This window comes from Nicotiana tomentosiformis, chromosome 1 (assembly GCF_000390325.3).
Source record: "Nicotiana tomentosiformis chromosome 1, ASM39032v3, whole genome shotgun sequence".
NCBI classification, from domain to species: domain Eukaryota; kingdom Viridiplantae; phylum Streptophyta; class Magnoliopsida; order Solanales; family Solanaceae; genus Nicotiana; species Nicotiana tomentosiformis.
Window position 1 is genome coordinate 119615637 of NC_090812.1, and position 20438 is coordinate 119636074.

Here is a 20438-nt window from a genome sequence, read left to right on the forward strand (position 1 = left end):
TCATATACTCAATTTGTAGACCAAGACAAAATTTTATCTTTCCAAGATCTTTCATTTCAAATTCTTTCTTAAACATTCTACTGCTTTAGGAAGCTCCCCTGGAGTTCCAATGATATTTAAATCATCAACATACACGGCGATTATAACAAATTCAGATCCAGATATTTTTATAAAGATACAAGAACACATTTATACCTCTACTAGCTTTATACTTTCAGGTGTTTGGACTATCCGTCTAACTTTACATTTTTCAGGTGAAATCAATCTTGATTGCTGGTGACGTCCAATCCTACTCTCTATATGAAAGTAGCACGGTCGTTAGCAATAATAAACCCAATAAAGATTGGGGTTGAATCCCACAAGGAGTAGGTGTGTGTTAGAGAATCCAAATGCGTGCAAACTCGATGATTCTTAATGTAATCTTCAAACAAAGAGTGATTGTCAATTATGTCTACAATTACTACTAAATCTTTAACTAAGGATTTCTATCAAACACGTAGAGTACAAATAAGGTGATGTAGCAACAAATAAGAGAAAGACGCTAGGATTGCTTCCCCTTCGTATAGGCTATGCTTTTGGGTATACAAATGTTCAATTCTAGTTAATTAAGAAGTGTTATGGCCTCAATTTCTATTATACCAACTCAATATCTTCCAACACTTGAGAGGTTTTTACCCCAAGTTACTCTTCCAAGACAACTAAGGCTCAATGATAAGCAATTGATTATCTCAAGTAGAAATCACACTATTCCTAGTTAGATTTCATTAATCAAGTAATTAACCCACTTAATTCATTGCTAATTACCTTGTACCTAAGCTAAGTTCCACTCTTATAAATTAGAACAAGCAAAATAGGCATGGATTTAGTATTTGCAACCACGAAATCAATCAATAATACATAGAGTAATTATATAACATAAAGCTTAATCAAACTTCGAATTTATATTAATAACCCAAAAACATAACCATACTTAGAGTTCATAATCCTAGCTTAATAAACTTAGCTAGACATATTAAGAAAGAAAAATATAAAAAGAGATAAAAAACTAAACATAATAGCTAAATAGGAAAGAAATATTGCGTAGAACAATGGTGAATCACCCAAATCCCCAAAGAAGAATTCCAAAAGCTGCTGCACAAAGTATTCTTGCCAAAAAGATACCCTAGAATGACTTAAAATAGCTATTTATACTAAGTCCCACGACTTGACAAAATTGCCTTTCGGTCAATTGCGTAGGCTGGATGCATGGGCGTAGGCTAATTGCGTAGCTTATGCAAGTTTGAACACTTCAGCTTTTTTTTTCTCTGCGTAGGATATCTGCGTAGCTGCGTAGGCAAAAACAGAATGTCTTCAAATCTTTACTTCTCAGGTCTTCTTCTGCGTAGCCTACGCAAGTTTGCCTACGCAAGGCTACGCAGGGTCTTCAGCTCAAACTTCAACTTTTTTTCCATTTTTCACTTGGACTTGGTATTTTCTTGATATTTTTGATTATTTTTCATTCTTTAAGCGTACTCAAACTTTCATTACCTGAAATCGATCCATTCAAAGCATAATTAGTTATTTTTTCTAATAAATGTGGCATAAAATCTTATAAAAACACAAGAGACATTGGCTAAAAAGCCAACTTATCAATTGCGTATTTTATTTATTTATTTTGGCCAATCATTTATCTGTCTACATTCCATGATAGATTTGAGCTCTAGATCCTCATCAATATTAATAATATTGAGCGCTATATTATATTAACAACATCGTTAGCAATCATTTTATATCAGTTCCATTATTACCCAATAAAGACATAACTTATTGAGATGTCTTTATCTCATTATTTTCAGGTACCTGAGCCTCTCCCATGAGGTCTTATGAAGTGTTATATCGTGGTGCTCTTTTAGAGCACTTGCCTCCTTATTATGACCATCTTGAACATTTGCCCATCTCCTTCTTCAAGGAGCTTTATATTTGGAACCGATTAGTCTATTACACTTTATGTGTGCCATAAAATCTGTCCATCATGGACGTTATTCTATTTGGAGCATTAGCTGATAAAATATAACATTCAGCTTTGGGTCAGCAAATGCGTCTGGCAATAATTTACAAATGAATTATCAGTTGAACTTCAAGTTCATATTTTCTTGTATGAGGATCTATATGTATTCATAATAATTCATTCCACGTATTAATTTCTCAGCAGTCCATTTTTTTCTCCTAATGTTGGGATTACCAACACATTTTCCAACCTTCTTTGGGAACCCGTCTTTGTGCATTATGGTGGCATAATTAAATCATATAGCACATTCATATTTCTAGATAAAAATTATTTGGTTTTTGACACTGAACTGATTGTGATAGGGAGAAATTTTCATGACTTGGCTAGATGCGTACAAGTGCTGATGTATATTAAATAATACATCTCATACCAAATTTCGTTTTGGGAGTTTTGTTTTCATAACTAATGGTTTAGCTATAATTGGAGGCATACAATTTCTGCTAAACCAACTTGGATTTAAACCAGCATTATCAAGATAAATCACTATATTTATATTCTGGAACTGTGCTCTAATAATTTGAGCAAGCAACGTTGCAAAAGTCAAACTGCAAGTTGATAACAAATGCACATGTGACCATACAATATATGCATCTATTAAAATCATATAATAGTAAATGGTCCACATGGCAGGTGACTAGGCCCATATATTTATCACCTTTTATTCGTTCAAGAAATCAAGGGATTCAATCCCAACCTTGACTGGTATATCATGAGAATAAGCAGCACAAGAGAATTCTTGAAGAATCTTCTATTTCTTCAATATACGTGAATTCTCAATTAATTTTCGCATCATATTTGAACCTGGATAGCCAACCGATCATGCCAACTAATATTTATTTCAGTAAATCTCTTGTGGCATTTGATTCCATCATCATGCTTATACTTGTGTAGTACAAATAGAAAAAAAGTCGGATAACCTTTTATAATTATCCGGTATGATTATAGTAATATAAAGATATTCAATCTTCTTTTTATTTATAGTATAAATATGCCAACCACCTTGGCTAATATATTTGTAAATCAAAATGTTTCTTTTGATACTTACTACAATATTAATGTCACGAACAATTTTATTTATCCGGATAGTAACAAATTAGTTCTTTCAGAACTCTTATATGCTTTTGTACTACAAGATCTTTTGTCACACCATCCATATAATGAATGTCTCCTTCACAACGAGAATCATATCATTATAATTGTCATATTCAAAATCATCATAAGCAAAATAATTTCTTGCTTTAATTTTACTTTTAATAACTTTCATAAGGCATGAGAATTTTTTTGGCTTATCACATGTATGCGACCAATGATATATTCATGTAACTACACAGTAATATTCATTATCTTTCTTTGTCTCAAACCTCCCTTAGAGGTGAGTTGTGGTATTTATCCAACCATGCATAAGTACATTATTATGCATAATTTTTATCACATATATATTTTCACTTTCAGGAATGAGTCTGCATTTTCAATGTTTATCACAAGTCACATTCTCTTCAAAGAATGGAGTATAATCATAGCGATGTGCTTTATTATTTTTTTCATACCAATTTGATGGTAAATATTACCTTGTTCTCCCTTTTTATAATTACCATAATAATAACTATTATTATTTTGGTCTTTCGCACGCCCACATTCATTGGTCAACCACTTGTCTTTATTTAGACTTATCATGCACTGCTATCACATTCACTTCAAGAATGGAGCAAATCAAGTGGGACAAGTTTCATGCTTTTTCATAAAAAATATATTATTTTTCTTTAGTTATTATTATTATTATTATTATTAATAATATCAATATGTTTCTTTTAATACTTACTACAATATTAATGTCACAAACAATTTCATTCATCCGGATAATAACAAATTAGTTCTTTCAGAGCTCTTATCTGCTTTTGTACTACAAGATCTTTTGTCACACCATCCATATAATGAATGTCTCCTTCACAACGAGAATCATATCATTATAATTGTCATGTTCAAAATCATCATAAGCAAAATAATTTCTTGCTTTAATTTTGGTTTTAATAACTTTCATAAGGCATTTTTTTGGCTTATCACATGTATGCGACCAATGATATATTCATGTAACTACATAGTAATATTCATTATCTTTCTTTGTCTCAAACCTCCCTTAGAGGTGAGTTGTGGTATTTATCCAACCATGCATAAGTACATTATTATGCATAATCTTTATCACATATATATTTTCACTTTCAGGAATGAGTCTACATTCTCAATGTTTATCACAAGTCACATTCTCTTCAAAGAATGGAGTATAATCATAGCGATGTGCTTTATTATTTTTTTCATATCAATTTGATGGTAAATATTGCCTTGTTCTCCCCTTTTATAATTACCATAATAATAACTATTATTATTTTGGTCTTTCGCACGCCCACATTCATTGGTCAACCACTTGTCTTTATTTAGACTTATCATGCACTACTATCACATTCACTTCAAGAATGGAGCAAATCAAGTGGGACAAGCTTCATGTTTTTTCATGAAAAATACATTATTTTTCTTTAGTTATTATTATTATTATTATTATTATTATTATTAATATGGTGCATTAGGACTCAAACCAAATATTTTACCCATATAAAGGCATCTTAAGCCATAATGAGTTGGGACTCGAACCTAACTCTTATCATCATGATACATCGGGACTCACACCCGACCCTCATGGTATAGTGGACTTGAATCTACCGCTTTGCCCTCTACCGACGGAATAATAGGCATAGTGCATAAGAACTCCCCCTCGAGCCTTCCACTTTTGGTGGTTATAGGGACACAGTCACTGGCGAGTCATTCAGAGTAAAATTATTATCACTTCTAGATTCAAGTGAACTTAGATAAAATTACACAGAAACTCTACTTACCTCCACTGCAATCATGCCAAAAAGAAATACATTGTGGTTAATATAAATGGTTACTATATATTTTTTAGAAAAGAGAATATAAACCAGGAGATGAGTGGCAGCTACAATGAAGTGCATCTCTTATGCAAGCATTGTCTACTATTTATTAAAAATATAGCTCAATATGTATTTAAAATCATAACTTCTCAACTTTTATTTATTATTGATCATAAGAAGTTTCTGATTTAAGAACTATTCTACACAAGACTATTTGAGGTACATTTTTTTTAATGTCATATATTATGAGATGGCAGTAACATAGTTGTGGATATGTAAATCCATAAAGTATAAATTGCATAAATTAAAATTACACAAACCATACCTTCTTGTAAACATAGTGAAATATAGCATAAAGGTTTGTGTGTTACCATAAGTTGTAAGCTATGCGAATGTTACCTTTAAGCTATACCAACAAATGTTGTGATATCAAATATACTGCTTGAGTTTCCATCCCATCACATCTTTAATTTATGATGATACCGTCTCTTCTATTTTTTATACGAAAATTCTTGAAGAAGGAAAAGATCAAACTCAATTGGTTAGAAACTCGTGCTGGTAACGTGTTATGAAATAAAAGTAATTTAGTAAAACATGAACAAGAAATGTTGTTATGAAATAAAAGCAATTTAGTAAAACATGAACAAGAAATGGAGATAGAGAGAAGGAAGAGATTTTTCTTTTCAATTGTGTATATTTATTCCTATCTATTACAAGGCCTTTAAATGGGCATGAAAAGTGAAGAATCACTATTGCAAAATATGTCATTGAACATGTCATTAAGCATTTGAGAGGAAGATCATGGAGGAGGTTATGGAGTTACAATCATAACTCCATAATTATTAGAGTATTGGGAGTTATGGAGATAATGGAGAAGTAGTGGTGTCAAAACGGATAAAAAAAAATATTTATCCACTCATATTATCCTTTAAAAATTTGGTTGGATAATGAACTATTTAAAAATGGGTCAAATATAGATAAAAACCATATTATCCACTTAGAAAATGGATAACTAATGGGTTTAACTTTTACACTTGTAAAGCCTCAAATTAGGGGTTCCTCAAGTTTGGGAGACTAAGAATTCTCCCAAAAGTGATCATACTCAAGAAGCCATGGATAAATGGTTATCCATATTATCTGCCGGTTAACCCATTTTTTATCCGTATTAAATATAGGTCGGGTCGGATAATTTATCCATTTTTGTATTACCCGTTTTCGACCCGTCCCATATCCAACCCGACCCGCCCGTTTGCCACTCCTATGAAAAAGAGTAAACATCCACCATAATTTAATTTTCTTATAACACTTTCATTTTCACTCCAAATTTCGGGTACATATCTCCCTGTATCGGTCCATTATCAATTTTCTGCACATGATTGTGACCATCAACCAAAAAACCCTTCTGAGGTATGACGAACAGTAGCTTCACCTATAGGTTTGAACAAGAGCGGAGCTAGGGGTAGCGGAAGGATTCATCCGATCCCCATTCCTCATAAAATTTATACAGTCTATATAAAGTCAAATTTGATTTTTATGTGTATATAGTAGAAGATTATTCATTTGACTTTTTTTGTGTGTTTATCTTTTTATTTTTTAAATTTCCTCGGTGAAAATTTTGCTTCTACCACTGGGTTTGAAGCGTTCATAATGTTAGACTTTTATTATGCTTACCCTTTAAAAACATTTCTCCATCCGTTCCAATTTAAATGAAACACTTTCCTTTTTAGTCAATTCCAGAAGAATGACATATTTATATATTTGGAAACAATTGAAATTTAAACTTTTCATTTTATTTATTTTACCCTTAATAAAAAGTTTTTATAGTCCCTAAAATATCATGGTCCCACAAAGCTTTTACCACTTAAATTTTTAGGATTACATATTTCAAAAGTCTTATTTTTTACCTTAAATTTTGTGTTAAGTTAAATCCTAGTGACTCATTCACTTTTCTTGGACATTTGCTCATCACTATTGTTGTACCCATTTTTGCGCTATCAACAAGTCAATTCCCATTTCCCAGATGGGTGCAACAAAATTTGAAACGTGCAAGTAAAGCGTTTTTCCCTGCTGTGCTAAACATCTTTATGTCTTAATCACATTTCTAACTCAGTACATATGCACATGAAAGCACAAACTTACCTATAGGCAAGTAGGGGTGTTCCAAATTAGGTTAATATTTTGGTTAATTAGTGATGGGCACAGTAGAGAAACAACCTAGCTAATTAGGGCTAGCTTGAAGTGGGAGTATGAGGCAAAAAATTCCTCCCACAGAAAGGTGTCTCAAATTTATCAAAGACTGGCTTTATAGTCAGCTGTAGATTAGCTGCTTCTCAGTTAAAAGTAGTGAAATGACTCAAACCACTAACTTCTATGAACTATGAAGACATGACATAAATGCAGACAGAATGGAACTACAAGGTGGAAGATGTTCATTCGAATCAATTTTACTGGTATATAAGATAAAAATTTATATATATTAAATCTCCTTATCTTCTTTGTATTATTTTTTTTAAATCTTATTGATGAAAATTCTGTTTTCACCAGTAGGTGCAGACCTTTTTTTTCTTTTTTTTTTTGGGTAACATAGTACTGCTTATTAAAAATGATGGTGAAATTGGGTAGACCGGACAAATAAGAACCAGACAATTGCTGCCTCATTCATGTCAGTTACTTCCAGTTTACTCGTTTCATTTAAACAAAAAATTAAAACATTAGAGTACGAGCATAAAAATCTCTAATTTTCTCTTAGTTCAAACGTTTATTTTATATTTTTAAATTAAAATGAGATAATATAAAAAGTACTATAAATTACTGCTTTTTTAGAATTAAATTTATTTGAAAATTATATGATAAGTTTTAGTTAATAGTATACCATATAAATTTGATTCTTAAGATAGTAGTAGTGTCATATAATATGAATTACTATAATTCTTTTCCCGATTAACCATCATTGTCGTGCGTACGAATTTGGTGTATCCTCAATTACGGATTGCGAAACGGAAAAATGAAAAAGAAAGTAGAAAAGCACAACATTTTGTTTGGCCTTTTCCATCCAGAGAAGTTAAAATCAAATTTAAGAAGAGACATCCAAGTCCTGCCCAGAAATCTCCATCAAAGTTACCTTATAATTAGAAAAAGTGGAACATGGGAAGGAATACTGTTAGGTTTCTTTGGCTTTATGCTGCAGAATTTTTAGTACGGTGATTAAGTACTAAATAATTATACTACAAACAATATCAGATAATAAGTAAGAAACGTTAACATATAAGTAATGTATACGAGTAGTTTTTAAGGAAGAATTAATTTAAATAGCCACATTTAAATTAAAAACAATCGGCGTATTTATAATATATGTATGATTTATGTATTATAATCGTATACGTATATAATTTATGTATATATAGTTTAACGGCATTTTTGCATTACATAATCTAATATATGTGTTGCTAATACATAAACGGTTATGTTACATCAAATTTGCTATAAAATATTACAAATATTATCATAGAAATTTTGTAATATTTCGTAACCAAACATTCAACTATTAATATCTAATTTTATGCGGAGATTATTTTCTCTCAAACCTTAAAAGACAAAGCAAATCACAATAATCTGAAGTGGTAAAGAGAAATACGAGTCCTAAGTCCAAAAAGATTAAACGTTCCAAATTAATTTTTCCCTATTATATATTGGTAGAGATGAGATTAAAAATTCTATTTGCAAACGCATTTCCTAACATGATTGATCTTTCCTTTTATCTTTTTTTTAAAATATTATGCTTCCTCTAAGATCCTAAATATACTAATTAATAATTTATTATTTAACCCTTTTGATACAAGAGAGCGACCAAATTAAAAGAATCTTTCTGATAATTAAAATATGCTTTTTTTTGGGGTGGGGGGTGGGGGGGTTTGGGGTGGGGCAATAATGGAACTAACCCTCCTTATTAAAATAAGATAAGGCTGCAAGGCAGAAATCTTTTGTTAAACCCCATAAACTTGATTTTTGCTAATCTCTTTCCATCAAATGATTAATCTAATTTTTTAAGGGTATCTTTTCATACCTGAACTCCACTACTCCATTTAACTTTTCCTGTTCATTTATATTTATTTTAGAATAAGAAAGATAATTAAAGTCCTCTCATTCATTGGGTCTAGTCAGAATCTCACCCATTGCCAACCTGGGATTCTTTTTATGTCCCCCCTTAATATAATTATGTAATAATACTAATTAAGAGCAGACTCCCAATTTCCTATTTTCTTTTTGTTTTTCAATTAGTACTCTGCACCACTGTAAAATAGATGGACGGAAGCTTCTGCTTCTGGCTTTATTTACAGAACATGAGCTTAACTTTTGTGTATGGTTGGTATATACAATTCTTTTTGCAATCATCAGATGAAGGTAATCTAGAAAAATATGTAACTATCACTAGTAAACCTAATTTGGTAGCTTAAAGAATATATTAAATACAATAATCAGTTAAAATATTTATTAATAATGTAAAAAAAATTGATACTACTGATACTAACCTAGAAAATGTACCAAAAAACTCAAGGTTGATTCTCATATCAAGTTAAATCAATTGTAACTAATCATTCATATAAGACTTTTGAAAGAGAACTAAGGAGCCCCACTCTTACAGCTGGTTACAACATACCTAAATAATCATAACTACAGAAATTTTGTGGTTTAATTGCTGTATAATTTGACATCAACCATAAGCAAATCTTTGAGAAGATTTGAGTGTAACTTGTCAATTGATATGAGATTACTCAGTGAACATTAATGGACAATGTTTCTGAAAATGAAAACTCATAATAACATCTGAATTTCTCATTGCTTTACAAAGAAATATATCTTACAATTTGGTGCTGTTAAAGATTTTGCACCCAAATGTCTCTTCCATCTTGATGAAGATTATACAATAAATACTCATGACTTACCAAAGCAAAAATTAGTACATCCAAATCAATTAATACATTAAGAGGACTAAGGAAAGTAATCCTCAAAACTAAATCTAATATTGTCAATTAGTAATTAAACTAAAAATTACTTCCCATATACAGTAGCCTCTTTCTCCTGCCCGGGGGGGGGGGCTTTTAATTTTGGACAAATGAATGATGGCTACATTTCAATTTTCATGTGAGACGTTTGATGAGGCCCTGCATCAAAAGAAAGAAAACATACTCATTAATCAAAAGTTCGAAATTTCAACTTAAATTTTGACAAAAATAGAAAAACATAAAAGAAAAGTAACCAAAACTTGCCTCTCTCTTCTTACCAGGAAAACTTTGTGACTGCAATGTCAGATCCTTGTTGGGATTTTGGGTAAATCCCATCTTCACAATGCTTTGCAGGTCATCCTCGCACATTGTAGGGAACTGGATAAATTAAGCAATTGTCACAACTAAATTACTGATGAAAAATGTTTGGTTAACTTGTATATATTGACATTACAAAAGAAATACACTTAACACCTAAAAGATAATTATTAGGTAGTATTTGTCAATGAAAAGTGAAATTGGTAACCTAAGGCAAGTTATCTGTTGTAATGGGTTAAAAGTGCAGTGATAATGTTAAATATTCCTTACACTATCCATGTACATAAGTTAATTCTTGAATTATTGTAGAATGGCTAATCACCTGATTAAGATATTGACCAAGTCCATCTAGGGAAGGCAATTGCATTCCTAGAGTGCGAAACAGTGAGTTATCTAACGTGTTCGCCGAGCATTGGCTTAGTACCCCATTAGGAATATCACTGGAAAGTTGTTGCCGGGGTTGTTGGTAATCTACTGGGAAAACAGGTTGGGGCAGAGAGCCATTTGGTTGACATATCTGGAAAAAGAAATTGCTTTAGCATGTCAGATAATGTCATATAAAAGGAAGCCGTTTCACTATCAGACTATGACACACTTACATCCTTTGGAAGAAGATTTTCTGCTGGAAAATCCAAACTTGGGTTCACTGAAGCCAACTTCATGGATAGGAACTACAAAAATGTTGCATTTAGCTCATGAACAGAAAAAACACATTTCATAAAATTTTACTTGTAAAATTTACCTCGACTTGTCGTTGCAGTGACTGTACATAATTTATAATTTCGTCAAGCATTAATGCTTTTCCTGTCACCTGGTTGACAAAATTTCCACTCTGCGTTAGAACAGGATTTACTATTATTATGCGATAAAAAAGATACAGTAGTAATTTTTTTAAGCTAATTACCTTATTACAGCCTGGTACAAGATCTTGTAAAAGCTTCATTCTTTCACTAATCTTCTCTCGTCGGACCTAATTAGATGCCAAAAGACGACCATTGTTAACACAACAGAACATGCCCTTTCGAATGAACTAGCAATTTCAGGATTCAAGATTTGACATTTTATTTTTCAGAAGAATTGGTTGCAATGCTTACTCTTTCAGCTAGACTATGGCTATCAGTAGCTTGTCCTCTCCTTGCTCTAACATGAATATAGTCCTTTGGTGGCTCAGGAGGCTTTTGATTTTCTATAGTTTGATTTTGAGTTTCATCACCTTCATTGCCCTTTGTTTCCTCCATGTTAACTGTTCCAGTTTCTGTCTCATTACCTTCTACTTGTTTACATCGCTTTGTTCTTGCATTATCATCACCTTCACCTCCCTAAATGAAAATTTGATTAGCCACTAATTGCATTAGTTAAGCAAATCAAGATTATTTTGACTGACTTCATAATAATAATCCTTACCATGTTTCCATTTGCAGGGGCATCTTCTTTTGTTTTCCCTCTTGAAGCTGTTTTTCTTTTTCTAGTAGAATTCAATTCAGTTGGAGTTTTTGGCCCTGTTTCTCCACTTGGCTCAGAAACAGGCTCATTAGAATTAGTGACAGGCCTGCACAAATTTGTAGACATCAATTCCATCCTTGTTTGGCCCGAATTCTTGATTTGCAAAGGGGATCCAGCTTGCTTCAAAGAAGGGCTACTCGAAACTCTAGGCAACTTTCCATTCCCCAATTGTTGAGCATATCTATGTGTCAATTCCCCCCATGGACTTGTTCTACCGTTAAAACTACGGCTACCAAAACAAGAAAATTTAGCAGCTCTTTGGGCAAAACCAGGATCAGCAGAGACAGCAGGCAATGGAACAGGAGGAGGATTTAAAGGAAGTGAATTTCCCAAATTGGGCATTTGTAATTTCGGTGTAGTGTAACATGAATTATTAGTATTATTATTGTTGAATGGCGGTTGAGGGGAGCTGCAAACTGTGGTCACTTTACCAATTAATTCAGCAGGGGAAGAAGACACTATTGAGTTCAAAGTTGAGTCAAATTGATGTGTAGAGTCGTGATCCCAATTGGGGTTGAGGAAAAAATCAGAAGACTGCCCTGAATGTAGGGAATTCCAGTTAGAAGGGAATGTCATAGTGGGTTCGAATTGAAGGGGCGGATTAGTAATTCCACCATTCATGAAGTAATCTTTCTCCATGGAATAGAAATCAAAAGTAGCTTTAAGAAAAATGTTGCTCAATAAGAGATGTTAACTTGAAAGAGAGAAAGAAGAGGAAAAGGGGGAGGAGAAGAAAATGAGAGAGATGGAAGTTATATAGGCGGAAAGAGAAAAAAAGGTAGTTTTGTTTGACCTTTTTTCGTTTGTATATTTAATTGAAGAAAAATGGTACTACTGTGGAACCGGGAAAAGCGGAGAAGAGGGGTGAATTGCCGGGCCTTCAACGTCGGAGGACCGATTTTACATTTTACCAGTTTTTCCTAACTCGGCTTTCATAGAAGCTCTCGAGTCTCTTCCAGCTAGAGTGCTTACTGGTCTAGTACTAGAAACTTGAATCCATTTGTGATTTTTTTTGACACGTGAGACGAAAATGTGTGTTTAAAAAAAAGAGTGATATTTTTATATATATCGCTCTTTTAAAGAGCGCTATATTTTAACGGAGTTTTGACCGTTAAAGTATAGCACTCTTTATATATATAAAACACTCTTTTAAACCGCGCTATACAGGACTGATAATACAGCTATGTATAGCGCGGTATATAACCGCGCTATATATATAGCGCACGCAGTTATATACCGCGCTATACATAGATAAATAAACGGCCCCCCTCCTTCTTCCCCACACTCAAACCAGACGCCCCCCTCCCCCAAATTAAAAATTCTTACCCCCCCCCCCCCCCCCAAATTTCCTTCTAAAAAATTATAGTGGACCCCACCCGTCACACAAAAAGATAAGATTGTAGGTCCCACATCCTAGCCAAGCCTTCTATTGTTGTGGTTTCCTCGTTTCGAGCTCAAATTTTCAATTCATCGACTTTCCAAAAAACATAAATCGAGGTATTCCGATTTAGTTTATGTCAAAACTCGTATAATAATGCATATTAGTTGTTTTAAATGTGTTTTCATGTTGTTTTATATTTTTTTTTTTGCGATTAAACTAGTATGTTATTTTTATCCGGACTAAGATATTAGTGTTTTGTGTTTGTTTTGTGATTAAAATGTATTTGTTGTTTTTATCTAGTTTAGATTATTTATTTGCTTAAAGACTAGTGCCTTTTTAGCGTAGTAAAATGTAGAGCCTTTTAGCGTAGAATCCCTATAGTTTAAGTATCTTTTATACTGATAGATCAAACACAAACTCTGTCCAATTAAATATGATAAAAATTAATTATTTAATTTACAAAAACAAGCATACAAAAATTATGAAAATATTAAAATTGACACACACAAGAATTCAGGATAGCTTGGTGCTACTGGTTCTCCAATATCGAGCCTGGAACCCATAGGTATATACACTATCCAATTAAATATGATAAAAATTAATTATTTAATTTACAAAACAAACATACAAAATTATGAAAATATTAAAATTGATACATACAAGAATTCAGGATAGCTTGGTGCTACTAGGCCTCAAATATCGAGCCTGGAACCCATAGGTATATACTCTGTCTAATTAAATATGATAAAAATTAATTATTTAATTTACAAAACAAACATACAAAATTATGAAAATATCAAAATTGACACACACAAGAATTCAGGATAGCTTGGTGCTACTGGGCCTCAAATATCGAGTTTGGAACCCATAGGTATATACTCTGTCCAATTAAATATGATAAAAATTAATTATTTAATTTACAAAACAAACATACAAAATTACGAAAATAATAAAATTGACACACACAAGAACTCAGGATAGCTTGGTCCTACTGGGCATCAAATATCGAGCTTGGATCCCGGACCAATTAAATAGCTTGGTCTAATTAAATATTGTATAATTATAAAAAATAATTATTTAATTTACAGATCAAACATACAATTAATGTTGTTTAATTTACAGTATACGACATGGACGTGCCGCCTATGCATCCCAGACCTGTCTCCGATGAGCTATTAGAGTTATAGGGCGATCATAGGTCCGCCTACATATGGGAGGGAGAGTTACTGGCCCAGACTCTCCGCGCCAGGAGAGTGGACGACATGTGAGATTTTATGAAGGACAGAGATCTCCATCCCCGTGTAGTCCAGCGCCTGCGGGATACGGGCTTCTACAGGATTTTGGAGATCAGGCGGCTGCAGCTCGACTAGTCTTTGATCACGGCCCTGATAGAGCGGTGGCGACCGGAGACGCACACTTTTCACCTGCCCATTGGCGAGGCCACCATCACGATGCAAGACGTGGAGGTTTTATATGGGATGCCTGTTGATGGACTGCCCATTGCACTACCTCAGACCATGAGAGAGATGACGCGTGGGCAGTATTTGGACATGCTGCAACAGCTCACTGGTTTCAGGCCACAGGATGAGACTGCACACTCTGGGGCCAGTCGTATGAGTTTGACAACTATTCGACAGCATTTGGAGATATTGCACCCCGACATCACCGAGGAGACAGATGATCTGTATATTCACCGGTATACGAGGTTGCTGCTGCTCCTTCTGTTTGGGGGGTCTTGTTCCCGAACACTTCGGGCAACCTAGTCACCTTGTGATTTCTTCATCATGTTCAACTGCTAGATGATTTACCCTAGTACAGCTGGGGTGCTGCTGTTCTCGCCTACTTGTACAGGCATCTGTGTCGGGCGAGCATGGGCACCCAGCATGACGTATGTGGATTTTTGCCGCTTTTACAGGTGACAACATATTCGAATACTCTATTCATTCCTTCCAATTCTATTTAGTCAAATATTTTCTTAAACTTTACGTCAACTTTGTATGTTAGGTTTGGGCCTGGGAGCGGTTCCTGCAGTTGCAGCCACCTCTACCACCATTACCTCCGGATGTACCACCTCCGTTTCTCCTTCTAGCTAGGAGGTGGGTTCTCCGGCATGGATATGTACGAGATTACGAGGCTCGGCATAATCTCCCCCTTTTGCAGGGATGTGTTGGATATGCTGGAGGGTGCACAGGTAAATGTGTACCTAAACTTACTTGGTATAGCTTCACATGTGTTACGCATACTCACGTTTTATGTTGTTATTTGATAGTTTATCTAGACGCCATACATCGACTACTTGATAGGTGGCCTGCCCGATTATTGCTCGACTGGCCGACTGATTTGGAGCACTTCCGTCTCGCTCATGTGCCTCAATATTGTGGAGCATCATGCCACGGAGCGGGTACTTCGCCAGTTTGGCCGTCCACAGTATATACCGAGGGGGCCTAGATGGGAGGCCACACATTATCAGCAGGATGATCGTTCCAGGGCGGATGACGCATATGTAGCATGGCTAGAGGCGCAGGTCTATACTTGGGATGGCCGAGCTGACCTAATTCCCCCCCCCCCCACAGATCCAGACGGAGACTATTCAGCTCTATATGCCCTGGTACCGCCGTGTTACCCCGACTTTTTGTCGAGAATCGCATTCATCAAGCTGGCGGTCGGTACGTTCCATATGCCGGGCGGCATGATGCCCTGGTATGTTTTATGTTATTATTAATTATATAACTGTAACTTAGTGTTCTGTAGTTTATATTTTATACATTGTGCAGGCTATTAGCCTATATATAGTCTACTAGATGGGACTGCAGATGCAACAACATACCGGCGAGGGAGCGGCCGCTTTGCACGATTACGGCCGGCATGTTGCAGAGGTGGCTGCCCGGACACTGCAGCGAGCTCGAGAGAATCAGCGCTTGGTACACGACCCTGTTTATGTGGCGCCAGAGCAATACCAACGAGGTAGGGGTGTCGCACGAGGGAGGGGTGCCCCTCCAGGTAGGGGTGCCCTACGAGGCAGGGCTGCCCCACGAGGTAGGGCTGGCGCACGGGGTCGTGGTGGGTGGCGAGGAGGTGTTCCCCAAAAAGGGGGCGTTGAGGTCCCTATTGATGATGTTGGTGCTGATCTGCCGGGTGACTTACATGAGCCGGACGAGTATCCCACCAGCATGCCGTCATACAGCCTTGGGATGCAGCTCACTCCAGGGACTTCGCAGGTGACCCCATCAGGTCCGTTATTGATCACGGGCACGGACCTTACCGGAGAGGATTGGGAAGCATACTTCCTAGGGTCATCGACCGCTGCTGAGGATCGGCCGACCCGAGATTTGGATAGTGGGCGCCGACTGAGTTATGGCTCATCATCACAAGCGCAGGTATGTTTTTATTAGTATTAAATTTAAATTTGTTTTTTATTTTCTCATTTATTTTCCATAACTTTATTAATTTTCTTTTTAAGGCTTCATCCCCGCCCGTCACGGAGACCCATTTGTGCGATGCTGACATGGCTGCGACGAAGATTATATTCAGGAGCCCGATGAGACCATGGTAAGACAATTTAAATTGTTGTGACTTAATATATACTTTCCTATACTGAGCTGACTTATTCTTCTGTAGATTTCTACAGGACCGACGGCCCCTTCTACCGATTCTGCCAGCACCACTGATGATCATGCTGCAGCGCATCCTACTATAAAGAGCCGTGATGAGGATGATCCTGATAGTATAGCCGGGCGGGATGGGATGCGCCTCAGGCCAGCGGCTGCATTGAAGCACACATGCTGTGGGACACATTGATTTTTTTTTTTGTATTTTATGTAAATATTATTTTATGTAAATAATAACAACAATTTTTTATGTTTACATAATATGCGCATTATGTTTTTATTTCCCCGTTCCTTCTTTATTTTATTACTACAACACAAACATAAAACATAACAACTTAACATAATTAACTAATGAAAATACATGACACGCGAAACATAAAGATAAAGTAGTACACTCAACACATACATGTCATTGTTTAGTCACTGCCGCCATTATTATCTGCTCCAACTACTTAAATTTCTCTTCCATCTTATTTTTTTCTAATTCTGCCTCTTTCAGTTTCTCTTTCAACTCCGTAATTTCTCGTCTATATTCTTTTTCATATTCACACTGTTTTAAGGTCAAATCATGAAGATACTGCAAAGATCGTTTGTAGCATTCCTGCTTACAGGGTTCATCAATCCATACCTCAAAATTGCAAAAAGGTTCGTTGGGAACCCTATAAAACTTGTCCACACACATCCAGTAGTGGCGTCCAACTTCACCATCATCCCAACAGTCATTCATCAAACATTTTTTGCCGCACTGGCACCTTGGTACATAAAGGCGTTCAGACATTTGTTAAAGCGTTAAAAAAAACCTTGCTTTTATGGAAAGTTTTGCTATTAGTTATTGTTAAGCGCATAAAATAACTAGAATGCGCCCGTTATTTATAGGCAAGGCAACACACATAACGTAGTATTTAACCGCGTTATATATATTCACATAACGTAGTATTTAACTGCGCTATGCTTTGCGTGTTAAAGATGATTACGGATACAAAACAGCTTTTTTTCAGACGGGCAGCTTTTCAATTCGACAAGACAATACACATAACGTAGTATTTAACCGCGATATATATATATATATATATATATTCACATAACGTAGTATTTAACCGTGCTATGTTTTGCGTGTTAAAGATGATTACAGATACAAAACATCATTTTCTCAGACGGGCAGCTTTTCAGTTCGACAAGACAATACACATAACGTAGTATTTAACCGCGATATATATATATATTCACATAACGTAGTATTTAAATATATATTCACGTAACATAGTATTTAACCGCGCTATATATGTTCACATAACGTAGTATTTAACCACGCTATGTGTATTCACATATTTATCAGAAATCTACCTTTAGCTCAACTATTTTTGAACTATATTTATCAACTATATTTATCAAATATATTCACATATTTTTCCGTTTTTTAATCCAATGCTATTTTTGATTACATGAACGGGAGGGAGAAATGCATTAATTTACTCAACTAAAAAATGTTAAATATCAATAATATTTAACAACAATGGAAACATAATTTTATTTGATACATCTTGCAACATAAACAAAATATCTACTTATTACAACATAAACTCATTGATAGTTGGGAACATTAGAAGAACACCCACCACGAGCTTGATTACCACCACCACCCAAACCAGCCGAAGGACATTTTCGACGGTCGTGTCCTGTTTGCAAGCATATACCACATTTGCGCGCATAAACGGTATCGCTAACATCCATTTGGTTCCGTATATGCATTCTCTTCTGCACCTGTATTCGACGCAAATAGTGCTTGTTACACACCATTTTAAATGGTTCCGGCGGCCAATAATGCTCATCACACACTGGCTGCAACTGCCCACTATAGGTGTTTAAGTAAGAAGCAACACTATGTTGTTTATCAACGTAGTTGGTTGGCTCTAAACCTGTATGTTGAAAGCACCTGATGGCATGTGAGCTCGGCATGTGGTAGATGGACCATTTCCCACAAGAGCATAACCTTCTAGATTCATTTATGGTATGTACATTATTTCCCCGATTATGATGGATAGCGGTGAGAACTTCAAAAATATTTCTGTTGTGATCATACTGCAAAAATGAATGCCAATGTGCTCGCCGCCTGCATTTCTCAAATCTCTTCATCGGCAGTGGCATAAATTCAACACCCATTTCCATCAATGACGTTGCAGCTGCAGTCCTTTCAATAAACCTCTTCGCCATCTGCTTGAACGACATGCGCACCATGGCAGTGACAAGAAATCCTCTTGCCGACTTCAATAACCCGTTGAAAGACTCTGACACGTTTGTAGTCAGAATTCCCCATCTTCTTCCAGCATCCGCATGCAAAGTCCACTTCTGAAGCTCATGTCGCATCAACCAATGATAGGCTCTCTCGTCTTCCTACCTGATAGATTCCATGTGCCTCCGGAATTTATGCTCTTGGTGGTCTGTTGCTGCCATCCACATCAAATCATGTAGATCCTTGTTGGGATGTGCCTTCTGAAAATTGGCCTTAAAGTGCCTCACACAGTAACGGTGGTAGGCATAAGGTTCTTGCCATGCAGGCAAGTTCTCTACAGAATTTAAGATACCACCATGCCAACCAGATATTAGACAAATGCCGGAACACTGCTTGACAACATGCTCTTTCAAATGGTTCAAAAACAGCGTCCACGTCTCTTGGCTTTCATTGGCACAAATAGCAAACGCTAGAGGAAATATTTGTCCACTAGCATCTACTGCAACGACTATCAACAACTTGATATCATACTTTCTATAGACATGAGTGCCATCTATGGATATTACCGGCCGGCAATGCAGAAAACCATCAATTGCTGGTTTAAATGCCCAGAACACGTAATTGAATATATATTCTGATTTTCCCGGACTACGCTCAAGCTTCCATTTAACAACCGCCCCAGGGTTAAAGTGTTGCAGTGCGGCCATGTATTTGAGTAGAGCTGCAAATGACTTATCCCAGTTACCATAAACAATTTCAAACGCACGTTTGCGCCCGAGAAATGCCTTTCTTTTGGTAATGGTATGACCATATTCCTGGTGGACTGATGTAATGCACTCTTTGATTTTATAGCTTATGGACGCTTCAAGGTGTGGAATAAGGACAAGAGAAATCAAATCAATATCCAAGTTGTAGTGATTCCCATTGAATGTGTCCATTTCACATATGTGAGTGGGAATATATTTACCCACTTTCCACAGACATTTGTTCTTCTTGCTCGCACGCAACATCCAATGACAACCCGTAAACCATCTGCAACAAACAACCTTGTATACATCCGGACTTGACTCCCATACCGTCATCTCATGACACTCTTTTACGCTGTAGATTTTCGCGGCCCTGCTTAGGCGCACTTTATCAGGAAAAAGCATGCCCTTTGCCAGCACCGTTGGTCTAGAATCATCCCACATTGTTGTCCGAATTTCATCAAAATCCTTTGTGAGAGCATCCACATCCGGCATACTTGGCAAGTTATCAAGGTAGGGAATCTTCCTTGAATGAAACGGCACTTGGGACTCGTATACTCTTGGTCTATTTGGGGGGTGGAGCATACTCCCTCCTCAAATGAGGTCCTTCATTCTCTTCCTCCTCGTCACCATCCTCACGAGGGAAGGGTGTGTCATCTCCGGAATCATCGGCATTGTTAT

General features: G+C 35.8%; 3 protein-coding genes across 4 annotated transcripts; 1 reads left to right on the top strand and 2 right to left on the bottom strand.

Annotated features, from left to right (window-relative positions):
- Nucleotides 1-9763: 9763 nt before the first annotated feature.
- On the bottom strand, nt 9764-12730 carry LOC104112952 (transcription factor bHLH62-like). Of its 2 annotated transcripts, none has more exons than XM_009623002.4 (8): nt 11694-12730; nt 11384-11608; nt 11194-11259; nt 11032-11100; nt 10889-10960; nt 10612-10806; nt 10250-10349; nt 9764-10130 (listed from the first exon to the last, which is right to left on the bottom strand). In XM_009623002.4, the coding sequence occupies exons 1-8, from the start codon at nt 12429-12431 to the stop codon at nt 10093-10095; spliced, it is 1503 nt and encodes a 500-aa protein (XP_009621297.1). In that variant the 5' UTR covers nt 12432-12730; the 3' UTR covers nt 9764-10092. The 2 variants fall into 2 exon arrangements, with proteins under 2 accessions (XP_009621297.1, XP_009621298.1); XM_009623003.4 differs by having other exon boundaries at nt 10236-10349.
- Nucleotides 12731-14624: 1894 nt separating this feature from the next.
- LOC138909013 (serine/threonine-protein phosphatase 7 long form homolog) lies at nt 14625-15955 on the top strand. Its single transcript, XM_070199996.1, has 4 exons — nt 14625-14869; nt 14992-15088; nt 15178-15364; nt 15948-15955. Exons 1-4 carry the CDS (start codon nt 14625-14627, stop codon nt 15953-15955), a joined length of 537 nt encoding a protein of 178 aa, XP_070056097.1.
- A 2407-nt stretch (nt 15956-18362) lies between these two features.
- Nucleotides 18363-19718, bottom strand: LOC138909016 (uncharacterized). Its single transcript, XM_070199997.1, has 2 exons — nt 19269-19718; nt 18363-19043 (listed from the first exon to the last, which is right to left on the bottom strand). Exons 1-2 carry the CDS (start codon nt 19716-19718, stop codon nt 18363-18365), a joined length of 1131 nt encoding a protein of 376 aa, XP_070056098.1.
- Nucleotides 19719-20438: the final 720 nt, after the last annotated feature.

Coding starts and splice junctions, on each gene's coding strand:
- LOC138909016 (XM_070199997.1), bottom strand. CDS start 19,718: ATGGCCGCACTGCAACACTTTAACCCTGGGGCGGTTGTTAAATGGAAG. Junction 19,044..19,268: donor TTAAGGCCAATTTTCAGAAG/GCACATCCCAAC, acceptor GGGTTATTGAAG/TCGGCAAGAGGATTTCTTGT.
- LOC138909013 (XM_070199996.1), top strand. CDS start 14,625: ATGCAAGACGTGGAGGTTTTATATGGGATGCCTGTTGATGGACTGCCC. Junction 14,870..14,991: donor GATGATCTGTATATTCACCG/GTATACGAGGTT, acceptor ACCCTAGTACAG/CTGGGGTGCTGCTGTTCTCG. Junction 15,089..15,177: donor GATTTTTGCCGCTTTTACAG/GTGACAACATAT, acceptor TTTGTATGTTAG/GTTTGGGCCTGGGAGCGGTT.
- LOC104112952 (XM_009623002.4), bottom strand. CDS start 12,431: ATGGAGAAAGATTACTTCATGAATGGTGGAATTACTAATCCGCCCCTT. Junction 11,101..11,193: donor TTGTACCAGGCTGTAATAAG/GTAATTAGCTTA, acceptor TTTGTCAACCAG/GTGACAGGAAAAGCATTAAT. Junction 10,961..11,031: donor CACTGCAACGACAAGTCGAG/GTAAATTTTACA, acceptor ACATTTTTGTAG/TTCCTATCCATGAAGTTGGC.